This window comes from Chlamydotis macqueenii, chromosome 1 (genome assembly GCF_036417535.1).
Source record: "Chlamydotis macqueenii isolate bChlMac1 chromosome 1, bChlMac1.mat, whole genome shotgun sequence".
In the NCBI taxonomy this organism is placed as follows: domain Eukaryota; kingdom Metazoa; phylum Chordata; class Aves; order Otidiformes; family Otididae; genus Chlamydotis; species Chlamydotis macqueenii.
In genome coordinates, this window is record NC_141556.1 from 17,404,828 (window position 1) to 17,421,330 (window position 16,503).

A 16,503-nucleotide genomic window follows, 5' to 3' on the forward strand; every position below is an offset into this window, starting at 1 on the left:
AAGACCATGTGACTGAAGAGATCTCTCTCTGCAAGACTAAGGTTCAAGATGGTGCAAGTGTACCATTACAAGTACATGCACAGAAAACAGGACTCCAGTTTCACTCAGTATCATAACAAAGTACACAGATGACATTATTATGCCACATTTGGAGTTTTAGAGTAGAAAATATTAAGTGGAGTTTGGATACTGAAGCTATGCTATACTGTCCATTTTTTTCAGTTTTGTTTTGCTTCTTAAACTCATGAATTTCAGTTGGACAGAGAAGAAAACTCTTACTACTTTTGAAAATAAAAACAAACAAAAAAACCACCACTAAAACTAGTCAGTAAAAGATCTGACGTAAACTTTTACTGCTGAATGCTCAAGTCTAAAATTTCATCCAACCTCTCTCATTTTTTCAAGATCTGTTTGCATTCTGCTGCTAGAATTACCTCAGTCACATTTGTCTTCATGTAAACAGAGCTTCCAAGTAGTTTCTCACTATAGGCAGGAGAAGAAGAGGGGAATTCATGCAAGCTACATTTTAACAACCGAGGCTTATCTCCTACGCTCTTCTGTAGTCAATTAAAAGCTGATTTATCTGTTGGGCAATTTTATAGAGCTTATTTTAATTTCTATTTGTTAACTAGCAAGGGAGGGCTAAAATTAGATCTGAAATTAAATATGAGATTATAAAATGGGAGTCTGGGAAGACACCAACAGTGTTTACCAGCTGCCAAATCACCCCTTTTTCTCAGACATGCCAGTAGAGTATCAAGAGTAAAATATTATTGTTTTTATTTCTCTCTCATAGCTGGCAGTATGGAGCAACAAAACTGGTATCATTCCTCACATACATTCCAAAAGAATATAACCGGTCCTAACACCACATCAAGCATGAACCTAATGGTACTAGTTTAAAGGTCACAAAAATGTTCACTATGACTCAGGATTTGAATCTCTTTGAATACTTCATAAACAAATACGAGTTCTAGACCATTAGGTGGGTCTAGAATAGATTTGGAATATAATACTGCTGAAACAGCACTCTGAGTAGACGCATACACAAACCCTATAAAAATCTAGCTTATTTCATCAGTATAAATCTGATACAGAAAGCAAGATCAGAATGTAAATACAGTTTGATTAATATCCCTTGATTAATAGCTTACAATTGGGCATGAATTACAATTGGGCACTCAATTTGGGCATGAAGCTTTCATAGAGCACGACTCTTGACTAATGTTAGGTAACGGATGTTGTCTGTTCCAGTTAAACTAACAGAAAAATCATCTACAGATGCTGCCAAATTTTCTTTGGGGATTTTTAAGGGCAACAGCCTGAGTGAAGGAAAATTAAAGAGGTTTTTTACAGGTTGCACAGAACTACATGCAAATGCGAATAAAGTGGTTGGACTGCTTGTGAACTGAGCCCTAATTCATTAAAAAAATAAAAGATCTTCAGTGTGGAAACTCATTTTTGCATTGGTGTGCTAGAAGAGAAGAAAATCGGTATGTAAAGGAATGATCAAGTTTCAGGTTAAGATGCTTAGGAGTAGCTACCTATGTACACATAACACTGCAGACTACAACAAAACTTCAATTCTGGTCAAGGAGATCTTGTCAGGAACACTGAGGGCAGCTTGGCCTTGATTCAAGGGACTCACACACAAACTCCATTTGAAGTGCCTTAGGAAGTAAGACATCCGCACAAGACAGGCAGATGGAACACAAGATCTACAGACTCTACTGACCGTATTGACCAGATGTGCCCTAGCTATAACACAAATTTAGATGCCCCTCTCAGTTGCACACAACTAAATACATGGAGGAAAATTTGAGTATCAATTTCAAATTGAAACTCACCCTAAGAAGACTAACTCTGTTACCTAAAATGACACCAACCACCAGTGCTCAAGTGCTGCAGATTACTCTGCTTGGCTTCCAACTCCTACTCTAGTACAACAGTTGTCTTGTATACGGCTAGTACCTGTCAACAATGGCGGCACCACACCACCATACATAGGTAGCTGAATCCCAAACTAAATGTCTGAAATCTCACAACTAAAGAAAGCTCTTATCCCAGATATCTTAAGAGAAAATCTGAAGGACGTAGAGGGCCAATCAGCTAGCCTTTGTTAAATAAAAGTAATTACTTTGGGTCTTTACCATATATTATGCACACTAGAGCTCTGTTTCATAATCCATTTTCCCCAAAGCCTGTTTGTTATTAGGAGCTATCATACAGCCACATAGTTGTTGTGTAGGCAAGTTATTCCGTATTCTTTCCCTCCTCAAATTTAAATGTAATTTTAAAAATAAATTTAATTATTTGCAAATTATCAAAGAAATTCTTCCTTTTAATTAGTCACAAGTAGAAACGATCAAGACATGTAGTTAAAATACGAAAGACACTGTACTCCCCATAAAACATTTTTGCTAAAGCAAGAATAAAGAAACCAGAGTGATGGACTACTCTACATAGAATACAGTATAGCTAAAATTACCAGATTTCCCCTTTGCATGCAAATATTGCTAGATATTTGTGAGTAAACAAATCATGCAGACAGGTGCTCAGACACCACCTCACAAGCTATAAATTGGTCATAGAACCACTAAAGTGATAAGCAAAACAAGATGATTTAATGGTCATATGAAAGAGCTCATGCCATTGATTCTGTGGGCCAAAAAAAAATACCAAAGTGCTAGAATTAATCATCTGAAAAACGATTAAACTACTAACTTACAACTAAGTTTTCTTAAACCAAAACACATGCGTGCTGTGGGCTGTAAGTATTCATTTGCATGCTTTTATTGATGGAAAACTGACATTCCAAAGAACCAGAAGTACTAAATCAAACAGATGACAACAGCAATTGTCAGTTAGATGTTGATCCCATAGAAAAGAGTGAATTTCATAAAGAAACAGAAATACTTCTAGTGCTCATGAGCACTACTCCATGTGAGATACCCTTGACAAAGGCAGGTGCTCCCACAGAACACACAGAATCCTCAGAGACAGACTAGTACGGCAACAGGGTTCTGCACTGCAAGCAGGTAGAACAACAGCTTCAGTGGAGGTCCCATACGTTTGTAGTATTTTTGTGAAGTCACAATCCATGCAGTCACCTCATAGACTAAACATCAGGTGAGTTATGCTAATGACAGAATAACTGCACACTCTTGGTCAAGTAGCATTTAGTATTTTGAAAAATCTAGATGGTGACACTTCTGGGAAGAGATTTTGTAATTACAAGGATGATACACATTCAAAAGTAAAGGGAGAAGCTACTGCTACAGGGAGAGACGAACTGCCTGGGCATTCAGTCATATTCTCACTCAAAGTTTTATACACTTTCCCTTCTGCATCCAGAAACCAAGAATCAAGTTGAACATCTGTAGAATGATAGACTGGCTTAAAGAGGATCAGTTCAGAAGGACTTTGGTCCAGGTTTTTTGGGTAGATAATCACTTCAGCAGAAGTTCAGTACCACAGTACAATAAAAATGGATTAATATAATAATGGCAAATTTAAGAGATGAAATTAACATCACAGGGAAAAATAACCTTGGCTTAGTTGTCTTCATAGCAGCCCTACCATATTAAATGCAATATTTAGCTCTAAGACTGTCATTTCCAGAGGTATAACTGATTTTAAATCGTGAAGGAGGAACACAAAACATTGCACTTCATATTTCAAACCAGACATACTGAACCTTGAAATGAGATGCTAACTAAACTGCAAAGATCATTAAATATTACAAATGTTGTAACAGGAAAGGCTGTGGACACATCACTTGGAGTCATTTAAAAAAATAATTAGATAGCTTTCAATGCTATGCTTTAACACATTTTCAAAGAGAAATTTTACAGCCTAGATGACAGTAGTGTAAGAGTCCAGTCACACTTCATGATTTCACTTGCGTCTGATTTTTAAGTTTGTGAATGAATCCTCCACCACTTTTCTATACTACCTTCACATAAGCAGCCTGTGCTGTTTTTAGCATTAACTTCTACAGCTACACATCAGCAGGCTGATTATAATCATACTGCATGCTTCAATCCTAGACATTCCAGAGTTCATACCCTGACCACAATAAAAGTGAGGGGGATCTGGATACACTAGAAGCCTAAATCACTACAGCAATTAACACTTTGTAGCTACACTTTACTCAACATTTCCCTAGTGCTTGGAAGATTTTTCCCTATGCCCACCATAGGCTGGCGGACTTAGTTTTTGGAAGAATGAACACATTAATGTTATGTCACAGCACAGAGTGAAACAGGATTTTTTTTTTCTACTTGCTGAGATCATAAGAGTATTAAATCTAATCCGTTCTCTTGAAGAGTCCTCCGACAGCAGTTGACAGCTTTGTACTGTTCTATGCCAGGTTTAGCAAGCAGAACTAATTACTTTGGCTTACTCCAGAGGGTATAATTTTAATACTAAAACATGTGAATGAAACCTCAGTGCCACGTGTCACAAGATAAATGATTCTCTGTTTTTAAGCTCCATGGAGGCATACTACCACTCTGAATGCAGTGAGAAACCATGGCTAAATGTGCTTTTAAGGCTAGATGGCATTAGGAGGAAGTAACAATTAAACAGAAGTATTTGTAGGTGTGCTGACTTATAGTTACCACATTGCAGCGCAAAACCTTGTCAGGTTGCTACAACCTCTAAGTACTCTTAACTGAAAATCTGTCTAACACACCAATCAGTCAATTTACACTGGTAGATTTGAAGAATGGCTGCAATTTGGAGAAATTCAGAAGTTAAAACTGGCATTTGAGTAAAGCCTTTATTCATATCACACGTTATTTCAGAAAAAATGTACCATAAGACATGAGAATTGATATTTTTTAACCAGAAGACACACTAAGGAAAGAATCTGCCTGGAAATAGGCACATCTGTTAAAAAAAAAAAAAAAACCCAAACAACAAACAAACCAATGGCCAAGCAGGGGCTTGCTCCAGAAAGTTAGAATCATGATTTACAAGTAGCATTCAATATAAAAAAGAGCCTGCAGAATGAGGTTCTGCCTATGAAATAAAGCTCATTACTCAAAATTGGTCATATAGATGAGAGCAGTTTCGCATTCAATCTCTTTAATTAGTAATTTCAAACCTCTGTACAATTAAATTGAGAGTTTCTGAGCAAAGATTGTCTGCTGAATTGAGTGTTAGTTTGAATACACACTGTTCAATCAAAACCACAATCTGCCATGTTTCTGTTAACATAGCTTGACATTAGGAAGTAAGTGATAAAAAGAGCAAAACCAGTGATTCAAGTGTCACCTTACCCCAGGTTCCTGTCCTCACTGAGTAAACTGTCTCCATGTATCAGAAGATACAGAGCTTTAAAACTTCATCTCTAAACTACAGGTAGTATTTGTTTTCAATACCTACTAATGAGTTCTTAGGATTTGAAGAAAAAGGTTGGTTCTAAAGAACTAAAAAGAGCACAATAGATTAAGTTTTTCTAGATGCATGGTTTATTTTTCATTGTTCCTTTTGATTTGCTGTATTTTAGGACTGTCAGTTTAGTTTAAAAAAAAAAAAAAGAAAAACAAAACTAAACCTCTTTTCAAAGCATCTCGCTTATTTTAGAACAGATGCACAACTCTGGGAACTGGAGGATCTGTTGGGGTCAACATGTGGTCAGAGCTCCATTACATCATGCAAAGATGAAGAGAGGACAGCTTCATCAGAGGCTAGAAAAAACCCTTTTGCTGCCTTCCTGACCATCCTGCGATGCATGGGTTTGGCTAGTTCATACACAATTTAAGATCCTTGTGATGGCTAGATGTGTTAAGAAGTGGTTAAGCTTTGTTCAGTGATTTGACTATTTCAGTAAATAAGCATTTTCCCATATTTTCAGTAATGGATCATTTTAAATACTGTACAATATACAAACAGATCAAGATAAGTATTATCCTCTGTACTTCCAAAAACTTAACAGAAGTTCAAGGCTAGCTTCCTTATACACCATCATAACTAATTTTTGAGGGATCTGAATAATGGCTTGGAGAAAATATTTGAATCATAGCATTGATTATAAGGCTGTACCTCATGTTAGTTCAAGGAATACAGTGTGCAGCATACATTCAAATAGCAAACAGCTACAATAGACAAAACACAACAAACAAAACACTAAAGTACATAAGAGAAGAGAGTGACTTGATACATGTTAGCAATATTAAAGTATCAGTGAAGATCAGACTTTTTGGTTGCAACTGGAAAAAATGCATTAAGACATTGCTGAAAAAGCAAGGTTAATCTTTTAATTTTAACGTGTTTATAGTTAACTTCCTAAGGACAAAGAAATAGCTCTTAATACTGAGGTTCTTTTTTTTTAAATTGTATCTTCTTATGGTCTTAATATCATCAGTAGGCAAAATCTTCTGAAACCACCCATGTAAGGAAAACTCTTTAGTTCAAGAAATTGCCCAAATAAGGGAAATAAAGGGTAGAGCATTTCAAATTCTATTCTTGTTAAGTTTTTATATAAACTGATTTTAATACAAAGCTTTAACTAACAAAATCAGAATATACTTAAATACAGTAAATCTGTTACACAGAACCCTTAGCGTGCCAGCTAATAAGGAGAATGAAAAACCACAAGGGGATATTCACATTGCAACTTTTAGATATCTAACCCTTACTGTACTGCAAGCAGAAAGGGTTAAGCTTCTTCCAATTCCAACAATTCATACGAGCTGGGTTTGAAGACATTCTTCACAAAGATATAACGAGTATAAGATTAGTCACCTAAAGCCTGAGGGTACAAATATACTATTTCACTTGGTGCATTTTTATAACCTGTGTTAAGTTTTCTCACAAAGTCTGTGTTTTAGTTCTAGTCAGAAGCTCATAATGTTTGTTTCATATCCTGGTTCTTTAATTAAAATCTCAAGCATCTGACAGGAAAAACAGAACAGCATAGAACAGACACTGAACTGTCCATTTGTCTTTCCACAGTCCTCAAAATTGCAGATGCTACTAAAGAGTCGCAACACTGAATCCAGCCCTGGAAGAGAGAGTCATCTTGTAAGTTCACTTTTGAAGGAATCTCGGGGACGAACTGGGCAGGGTGAGGTAACACGTGGGACACTAGATTTAACAGCAAGATTGATCCAAAGAGTGTCTATGGTCAATAAAAAAAATAAGTTTAATAAATAAAATTGCATGTGGTCAATTAGTATACCAGGATAGAAAACAGCTTTAGCTAAGTGTCTTTATGGAATATCATTGCTTATATCTTACACTTAGGCCTAAGTTCAAGAAGTTATGAATAAGAAAAAATTTAAAGAATAAATGAATAAAGTAAACTGAAAGTTAACCCTTTCTTACCAGCAGGAATTATGCCAATCCTTATATTGCACTGGACTAATGGTGCTTTGGGATTATTTTGGTCTATGCCAGAGTCCTTCTGCATTCTTCCAATGAGACCATGCATCACTTCACTGAACATGCCGTCCCCACCAACACAAACAACACTGCCAGGAAACACAAATTAGAATGCACACTAACAGTCAATAAACAACACTGCAAGTGTTCTACTTAGGGCATGCACTGGGCACATCAAAAACAGTTGTTCTAGTCTCCTCCTCCATTTCTACAGAATGTAGTAGCCCACAGTCAACTTGGCAATTAACAAAAAGCAGAAAAAAAATTCAAGCTACACAACTGCAAATGCACCTAGACATGCCTGTAATGTTAGAAGAAAATGTTGGAATGCAACCTAAAAAAATCATCTTTACCTTCTATTGCTGTGTGCGGACAGACAAATATCAGTGGAAATTCACTATACAAGGAGAACATTGAACAGGACTACATATACAGCTTTCTAAGTAAAAAAAAATGGAAATAGGGCACCTTTATTAAAAAGGGAAAAGTTAGTTAATATTTGTGGCTTTAGGCAGAACTGTATTTTACACTATTAATTTAACAGAGATACACAGTATATGAAAGTAAAAAAAAAAAAACAGAAGAGTGCATGCTTGCATGCTCTTTCGAACATGCTGAGAGCCCAAACAGCTAGAAGTCATGTATATCTACATAATCATTCATAATGAAACTGAGTTCTAAATGTTACCGGATGCAAAACTTTGTTTTGCAGACTTAATTCAGGCCAGAGCTGGTGCAGCAGCTACAGAGATCCTCAATATGTTAAAGCTCAGCAGAGTCCACAGCCAAGCAAATACTAGGAACCAAAAGACTATTTTACAGCAGTATATATTTCACACACAATAATCAAACACACACCCTGAACTCTAAAAGCAAAAATATTCTTTAACTGAAAAACAAATTCAATCCACTTTAAAGGAACACATGACAAATACAAAGTTATGCATGTAGTCCCCAGCATACCTGTTTAGGAATGCCTACTGCTACCTATAGCAACCATTTCCAATGCATAAACTAACACTTACTCTTCCACATGGTCAGCAACAGATATTGCAAAATGAGCACTTATTTCATAGGACAAGTTATTTATTTAATTTTTAAGTACTGATGATATAATTTTACTTATTATTCTCTTTTCAATAGAAGTTAAGCTTGAAAAAAACCCAGTAATTTTTTCACGGAGAGGATAGTCTTAAAAATACACACTGTCCAACTCTAAGTCAAGACCTAAGAGACCGGGAGAGAAGGGAGAAAAGGATGTTCATTTTTCATTTTTAGAATTAATTTCTCTTCTCATAGCTTAACTACATTATTCCTCAACTTTAGCCTGTTTTATCTTTCTCTGCAGCCTCTAAGAAAGAGGTTAAGTGGACAAAAATTTTGACGTCAGTTGAAGGTCAATGTTCCCTTAGTAGTGTTCTATTTATAACAAATACTATATGGAGGCTCGGAGATGACAACGATATGAATGTCTGTACCTATCAAGGGTACAAATATTGAAAGAAGTTCACATACACAATATCGGCATGACCCAACTCATCGCAAACATCAGATGCCCGATGTGCAAGTCACACGTGTGAAGGTCCCTAGCAAAGAACTACTGTAAGAAAGATCATCTTAGACCAATTCTTACATTTTGGGTTTATTTTTCTACTGGATTAGCATTTCAGTTTTTAGACAGATAACAACAGTAAACTACATATGCTAAAGAACTTCAGGAGAAGCAAGTCCACAAGACAAAGGAATTAAAATTCCTACAGTCCCTTCTAATCTCAACCATTCTGTGAACTAAGTCAAGAAGTAGGAAAAAAAACCAACCTAAAACAGTTTTACAAAGGCTTGTGCAACAGGCATATGGATAAGGAAGCACAGTGCTCCATACATATCAGATTTACTCTCAACATGGCCATTACCTGCACAATATTACAGCATGATCTAGTTGTTCTGCACAATGATGTGCAAAACCCTGCTATATTGTAACTGAATGGATATTTTAAACAACCATCTTCAAAGAGAAGCTCTGTCACTGAGGTATTAGATTAGTACACTCACCATAAGACATTCTTTCAAGGAGAAATAGGAAGAACAAACAGGAAATATGCACTACAGTTTTAAACAAGCTGCCTCAAGTAAATACCCTTGGAAAGCAGCAAAGCGATTATCATTAAGAATCTTGTATCTAGTTCCAAAATTACAGGCATGGCTTTGCTAAATAGGGAATATGGAGATTAAACGAAGAATCTCATCACTGAATTAAGGGAAAGCCACTTATCAGAACCAATCTAATAGGCCAGGTGAACAACAATTCAATGCAGGAATCCAAAGAAGCTTTTCCTATATGTGAGAAGAGTCAATCAAACAAACACGTGCATTTATGTGGTTCAACCATTTTTTAAATCTTCCATGTAACCATGTGATTTGTTATTTAAAAAGTAGTATTAATACAAGTACTCCTTCCTAACATCACTGCTCACCACAGGAACAGACTAGTACATGATGGACAAAAATCAGGCTTGGAAAGACAGGTTGCAGTTTCCAAACTCACTGCTATTAAGTCCCAGCCTGGGAATAAAAGAAGCATGAGGTTCTAAAGAAATGCAATTTTCTGGCCAATTGTTTGGCTCATGTTAGAGTGAGGGGAAAAAAAACCAAAACAAAACAACAAGAAAAAAAAAAAAAACAACCGAGAAACAACTAACTTCACCAAAACAAAAAAAAAATTCCAATAATAGACTGTTTGAATCCGCCTAAAACACTTCAGTTACCAGTGCAATTGGTCACTGCCAGCTATGGTAAAAGGACAGTTTGCTAGGAGTGGACATGGGATCACCTGCTTCCCTTTTCTGTTCTGTACTGGAATTTCACCAACTATCACTACTATGTATTTCAGATCACTTAAATCAAATGAAAAGGAAAAATCATAACCAACTAGATTTTTCTAGGATCCTAGTTTCCTTTCCTTGCACTTCTGCAAAATCAAGAAAAATTCCAGTTTAGTTAAAAGTGCTTATTTAGGTCAACTCATTTTAAAGCAGGTGAAGCTTAGGAATTCAACCTGTGAATGTAGTTTCTTACTACAATTTGTCAACATCAGGCCTCACTCTATTTATACAATGCATATAGATCTGCTCCCCTAACAAAAAGTACTCTGAAAAGATAAAAAGTGTTCTGTTTTTGCAACTTAACAGTTTAAATGTACCTGTCAACAAGCACAACAAGATACTATTTAAAATACTGTAGTTATGAGAGTTTATCTGCACAGGTTATGCACACATTTTCATGATTTTTCAGTGTGTTGATTTTGTTTGGTGGGGGGGAGGGGGTGGCGGTGCTACGGCGGCAACCTCTGCAAGAAGCTGCTAGATGTTCCCCCTTTGTCCAGGGTAGACCCATTGCTGGCCAGGGCCAAGCCAATTGGTGGCAGAATGTTCAGTGATAACGTCTCTGTGCTAACGTATTTAAGAAGGGTAAAAACACCCGCCAGGCAGCCATCTGGGCCCAGTTCAGCCCAGCCTGGGCACAAATGAAGAGAGGAGATATGAGGAGAACCTGAGAGGCATCCGAGCCTGATTGTGAGGAATTTCTTGTGAGAGGACAGCTGCAGACGCCAAGTTCAGTGAAGAAGGAGGAAGAGGAGGAGTAATGCTGTTCCTGGCCAAGATTCCCCTGCAGCCTGTGGTGCAGCCCATGGTGAGGCCGGCTGTCCCCCTGCTGCCCTTGGAGGCCCTCGGAGGAGCAGAGATTCACCTGCAGCCCGTGAAGGATGCCATGTCAGGGCAGGCGGATGCCTGAAGGAGGCTGTGGCCCATGGGCTGTGGCCCATGTGGGGCAGCTGTTTTGGAGGGACTCTACCCTACGGAAAAACGACCCATGCCACAGCAGTTCATGAAGGACTGTAGCCCATGGGAGGGACTCCATGCTGGAGCAGAGGAGGAATGCGAGGAGTTCTTCCCTCAGGGAAGAAGGAGCGGCGTAAAGCAACAAGCGGCATAAAGCAACAATTGACCATAACCCCCATTCCTTATTCCTCCCCTGTGCTGCTTGGGGAGGGGCATAGCGGTTAAGGAGTTTAAATTAAGTTAAGTCTGGGAAGAGGGAGGGGCAAGGAGAAGTTGTTTTTTGTTCTCTTCCTCATTATCTTGCTTTGGTTTCATTAATAATAATAAACAAATTATTTTCCTCAAGTAGAGTCTGTTTTGCCCATAAAGGCAACTTCAATGATCTCTCCCTGTCCTCATCTCAAACCTCCAGCCTTTTTGTTATAATTTCTCTTCCCCATTCCCTTGGAGGGTGGGGGAAATGAGTGAGTGACTGCACAGCTTGGTTCTGAGTGGGGATAAACCACAACATCCACTCATGTAATTTGTTTCATGTCATGAACTGGAAACTGCAAAGAGTAGCTTATTTATTAAAATATTCTGCTTCTACTGTGGATTTAATAATGGAATGCAATTTCACCATTCAGTTAGATCTTCTTTTAGAACAGTAATTCCACAACAGAACAAACACAAATAAAGCCAAATGATGTAGCCATTATTTGAACAGTCCTGCATAGCAAGAGGAACTATCTGAAACATTCTAGACAGTTCACGGTTTTCACGCACATTGCCACTGATGCAGTGTTCTGGACCCATGTATACATCAGGATCACCTACACCACAAAACATCTCAGGGTAGGTTTTGAGCTATCACAGAACGTTCAACTTCTGGACAAGCAGAATTAATCTTACATTCCTATATTAAACATAAATCTCATGCAGACATTGTTATACTACACTTTAATACATTGTGCGTTGAACAGGTTTACTGAAACAGTTTGATTTTCCTTTTGACACTCCTAAACGTAGATCTCCTATGGAATGAATATGCCCCAGAACTCTCAGCTGTTGCAATAAACGTACCAGCACTGAAGGGAACTAGTCTAAATTAGAGACAAAACCAGACAGATTACAGAATATAACAGCTAGAAAATAAAAAAAAGGCAAGTGAAGTTACTTACCCATCGTATTTATTAATATTAACTTCAAATAAATTGTCCTTAGCATGATTAGCACGTTCAGTTACTATGAAGAAATAAACACATTAAAAATTGCTATTACAAAATGGTATGTAAGATACAATTATTAAAACTTTATAATTAATTCATTGATAACCAAGATTCTATTACCAATGTGACCATAAAAGTCTGCCCATAAAATATATTTCAAAAAATTTTATGCCAAGGAAAGAATTTAAAAAGACATGCACTGCCGTATATACGGAAAAACATTGCAATAAAAAAAAGTGCAAATGAACAATCGGTTTTAACAGTAAGCATCTTATAAATTAAGAGCTCAAATAGCTCAGAAGTACCAGAAATTTTACGTTATTAAGCAAAAAAATTATATAAAGTCATCATTGATCTGGCTACCTACCTCTCTACCACTTAATTTCATTTCCTTAATAAGAAAAGGTAAGTAACAGAAATAACTTCAGCTACTCACAGATGTTTTAAAGAGTTCATATTGTGTTTATTAATAAATTAAAATATTCATTACTCACTAACAACATCAGTGGAGATAGAAGCCAGACTGAAGAGTGGAGCAACCTTCTGTTCATAAATCCTCTTCCCTTGTCGTTTCCCTCCATACGGATTAATGTACACAAGCAACTGCTTTGGTCTGGACTCTGCAGTAAGGAAAAATATTACGGTACACTGCTTTTGTACACAAAACAAAAATTCAACAAGCTATACAAAATCAAACTTGTAAACATCAAAGCGAACACAGTATACAGTCTCTTGGGGAGAAACTCTTCAGTAGGGTCTCCTGTGACAGGACTAGGGGTCACTGTTTCAAAACAGAGGGAGGCAGATTTAGATTAGATATTAGGAATTTTTCTTTTTTTTTCTTTTTTTTTTTACACTGAGGGTTGTAGAACACTGGAACAGGTTGCCCAGAGAGGTGGTGGATGCCCCATCCCTGGAAACATTCAAGGCCAGGTTGGATGGGGCTCTGAGCAACCTGATCTGGTTGGAAATGTCCCTGCTCCTTGCAGGGGGGCTGGACTAGATGACCTTTGAAGGTCCCTTCCAACCCTAACCATTCTATGATTCTATGATATAAGCCTTTTATAACTTATTAATTCATAACTCTGCAACTCTGATAAAGAGCTGTAACAGGCATATGAGACAAAAGACAAGCCAAGGGCAGCAATACGAAAGGCATCTGTATGTGAAACATACATAAAAAATACTTTTACATTAATTTCTTTAAACAATATTCTTGCCTTGTTAACATAGTTAAAATGCATTTCCTTTCTGTGATAAAGACACAATAAGAGTACCTTATTGTACATTATACGTACAAAAGTACATGCTGCACAGCAAGTGCTTGCCCTGTAGTGTAACCCCTTTTCCCCAGAAAACACCTTTGATATTACTATCTCTAATTTGTTCAAATAGCTACGGATTTACATTGGCGGTGGCAATGAAAACAGTTACTACACCTCTGTACTAACAGATACACAAAATGGTAATGCTTGCTGCATCCAGAGAGCCTTCCTTTTTTTTTTCCTGTAGAACAAAGACCTGTTTTAACACCTCCACTTCCTCAGATGGCATTCTAGATTACTATTTTTAAAAGAAAGAATAAACACCTTGAGATCGGCATCCTTGCATAATAAATTGACCCAAGCTAGACTGTTTGAACAGTTTAAAGCTGTCACACTCCCAAAGCAACGTTCATTCTCTCTGAGAACTTGCTACATTTTCTGAAATAGGTTGTTACCAACAGAATGAACACCTGCACTCAAACAGAGGTGACTGCCCAGGCCACATCTCTCACAGATGAGAGATGCACCTATTCAGGTGTACTGAATAGGTGCAAACACCTAATATTTTTTAAATATTATATTTGAAGCCAGATACTTGGTGTAACGTATACAAAGCAAAAACACCAGTAAGGTGCATGCTTCTGACACCTGTTCGGAAGAACATTTTTTGTTAAATACACATTTTTATTCTGTGTGCTTTAAGTACTTGCTTGAGTCACATCTTGTATCCAGTCCCTTCTCCAGCTTTGTCTCAGACAGACCTCAGATCTACACTGTAGGTAGCTTATCTCCAGTCCTGCCTTCAGCTCAATCTCCTGCTGCTCTTTTCTGGCCTCTCTGGATGGACCTGATTACTTTATCTCACTTGAGCTGTAAATGAGACCTGCTGCTATCCTCATCCCTCCTCTGCCCACCCTGCTCAGATAGTGGGACTGCACCCTGGCCAGTGAGGGCACTGCCTGTGCTACGCTCATCCTTGACCCCCCTTCTGTCATGGAGTTGTTCTTCTCCTGCCGCTCCCTGACACCTATCAAGGTATCTCTTTCAGGAATAACTCCTGCAAAATTACTTTTAGCCTTCCAAGAAGTGGATGTCCAACCGACCCAGAAATGATTAATGGAAACTCTTACTACATAAGACACATTTTTGATGAGAGAGACTGGAAAGGTGAGACAGTCACACAAACACCTATAGTCCTGACTGATTAGAGTAAAACACTCTACAACTTAGCGACTATGTGAGATACAAAAGTAGTGATAAGAAGAATGAGACACCTCAACTCTCAGCTCCCTCAACTTTTGAGTATAAGCTGCTTTTAAGAGTTCAAAAAGGCAGATATATCAAAATAACAGTAACTGATGCACCAAGTCTGTAAAACGATGCTGCAAATGTAAGTAGTTTGGTCAAACTTACTCTGCATTTCAAGTAATTCTTTCAGTGCCTGTATCCACTGATTACACAAGTGCTCATCAACACACCAAAACGTCACATCACTGCACCACCAGCGGTGATTTCGAGCTTTCTTCACATAATACACTATTTAAAAAGAGGGGAAAAAAAGTAGTAATTAACACCCACTACACATTTCTGCAAATCCCAAAAGCATTCAGAGTGTGAACAGGACATCCGTAAAAAGTCAAAATGAAAACACTTGCTCTAGGTCATTACCTTACAGCAGGTACTCGAACACAAACTTATTTTTAAACCAAATACAATCCATTTTCCATAAACTGACTATAGATATGCTTATACAAAGTTGACTGAGCTTATATACTATTTTATCTGTATTAATGTCTGCAATGTCTACATAATATAAAATGCAATAAGTTTAAAAGGAGAAGCCAAACGCTTCCATCAACTCCCATGTAATCAACAGGGTGAACTTAATTTCACAAAGCTGAAATTCGAGAAAAAAAAGATTTAGAGTCTTCTCTACAACATACGCATAAAGAACTAGGCTGGTGAGACAAGAAGCACCCCTACTTTTCCATCTACAGTACCAACAATCATTGTTACTGAAGGACTAAATGTGAGGAAAGTACTCCCCAACTTAAAATTTGGGAGCAATGACATTTGCCCCAGGTTTGTCGCACAGAAGTTGCCACTCTTTCCTCACACCAAACAAATTTATTTCTGGTACTTTGTTTTAAGAATGCAGACAATAATACAAAGAACCTTTCCATGCATATATTCTGATAGTTAGGAATAATTTTTAAAAACTCAAAATTTTTGACTCATTTTTCCAGCCTACTCAAGCAGGAGAAAGCAAGTGTTCTGCTGCAGAGTCATTCAGCAGCAGCAATGTAAGACATTAGTTAGGTCTTCATTAAATAACTAAACACAGCATGTGTTCTTGAAGGAAGGGATTTTTTCTTTCCAAAATAAAGATCTTTAAATGTAAACTGGCAGATTTTTGGTGTGGTTTTTTTTTTTTCCTGGTTTTGGGGGAGGGGATTGTTTTGGTTTTTTAAACACATCATTTCTGTTTAAAAAAAATTCTAAAGATTCCTTTTTGAGTCTGCCCTAAAGTACCCGCAAAAAGTAACTAGTGGTGCATCCTGAGACTGCATTTGCCTTACCTGTGAAAGCATGTGGCTTTGCCATTTTTTGCCATTTGCCAATGTTACGCTGTTTCTTGCTATGCTCAGTTTCTTCTACAGCAATTATCTCAGAGGTTGGTACAGAACAGTTTTCTGTATGAACACAAGATCTTACACATTAACATCCTAAAACACCACCAGAATTATTATTCCTAGACACAATATGATATAGACATATAATTAGAGGAGCTGCTCAGTA

General features: G+C 37.4%; 1 protein-coding gene across 1 annotated transcript in view; it reads right to left on the reverse strand.

Annotated features, from left to right (window-relative positions):
* The window catches only part of CERK (ceramide kinase), a 45,034-nt gene that overhangs the window by 19,298 nt on the left and 9,233 nt on the right, over positions 1 to 16,503 (reverse strand). Inside the window, exons 2-6 of the mRNA XM_086746900.1 lie at positions 16,284 to 16,397; positions 15,118 to 15,240; positions 12,934 to 13,059; positions 12,392 to 12,455; positions 7,336 to 7,481 (exon numbers count right to left, since the gene is read on the reverse strand). Coding sequence (XP_086603026.1) covers positions 7,336 to 7,481; positions 12,392 to 12,455; positions 12,934 to 13,059; positions 15,118 to 15,240; positions 16,284 to 16,397 — 573 coding nt within the window. The remainder of the gene's footprint in view (positions 1 to 7,335; positions 7,482 to 12,391; positions 12,456 to 12,933; positions 13,060 to 15,117; positions 15,241 to 16,283; positions 16,398 to 16,503) is intronic.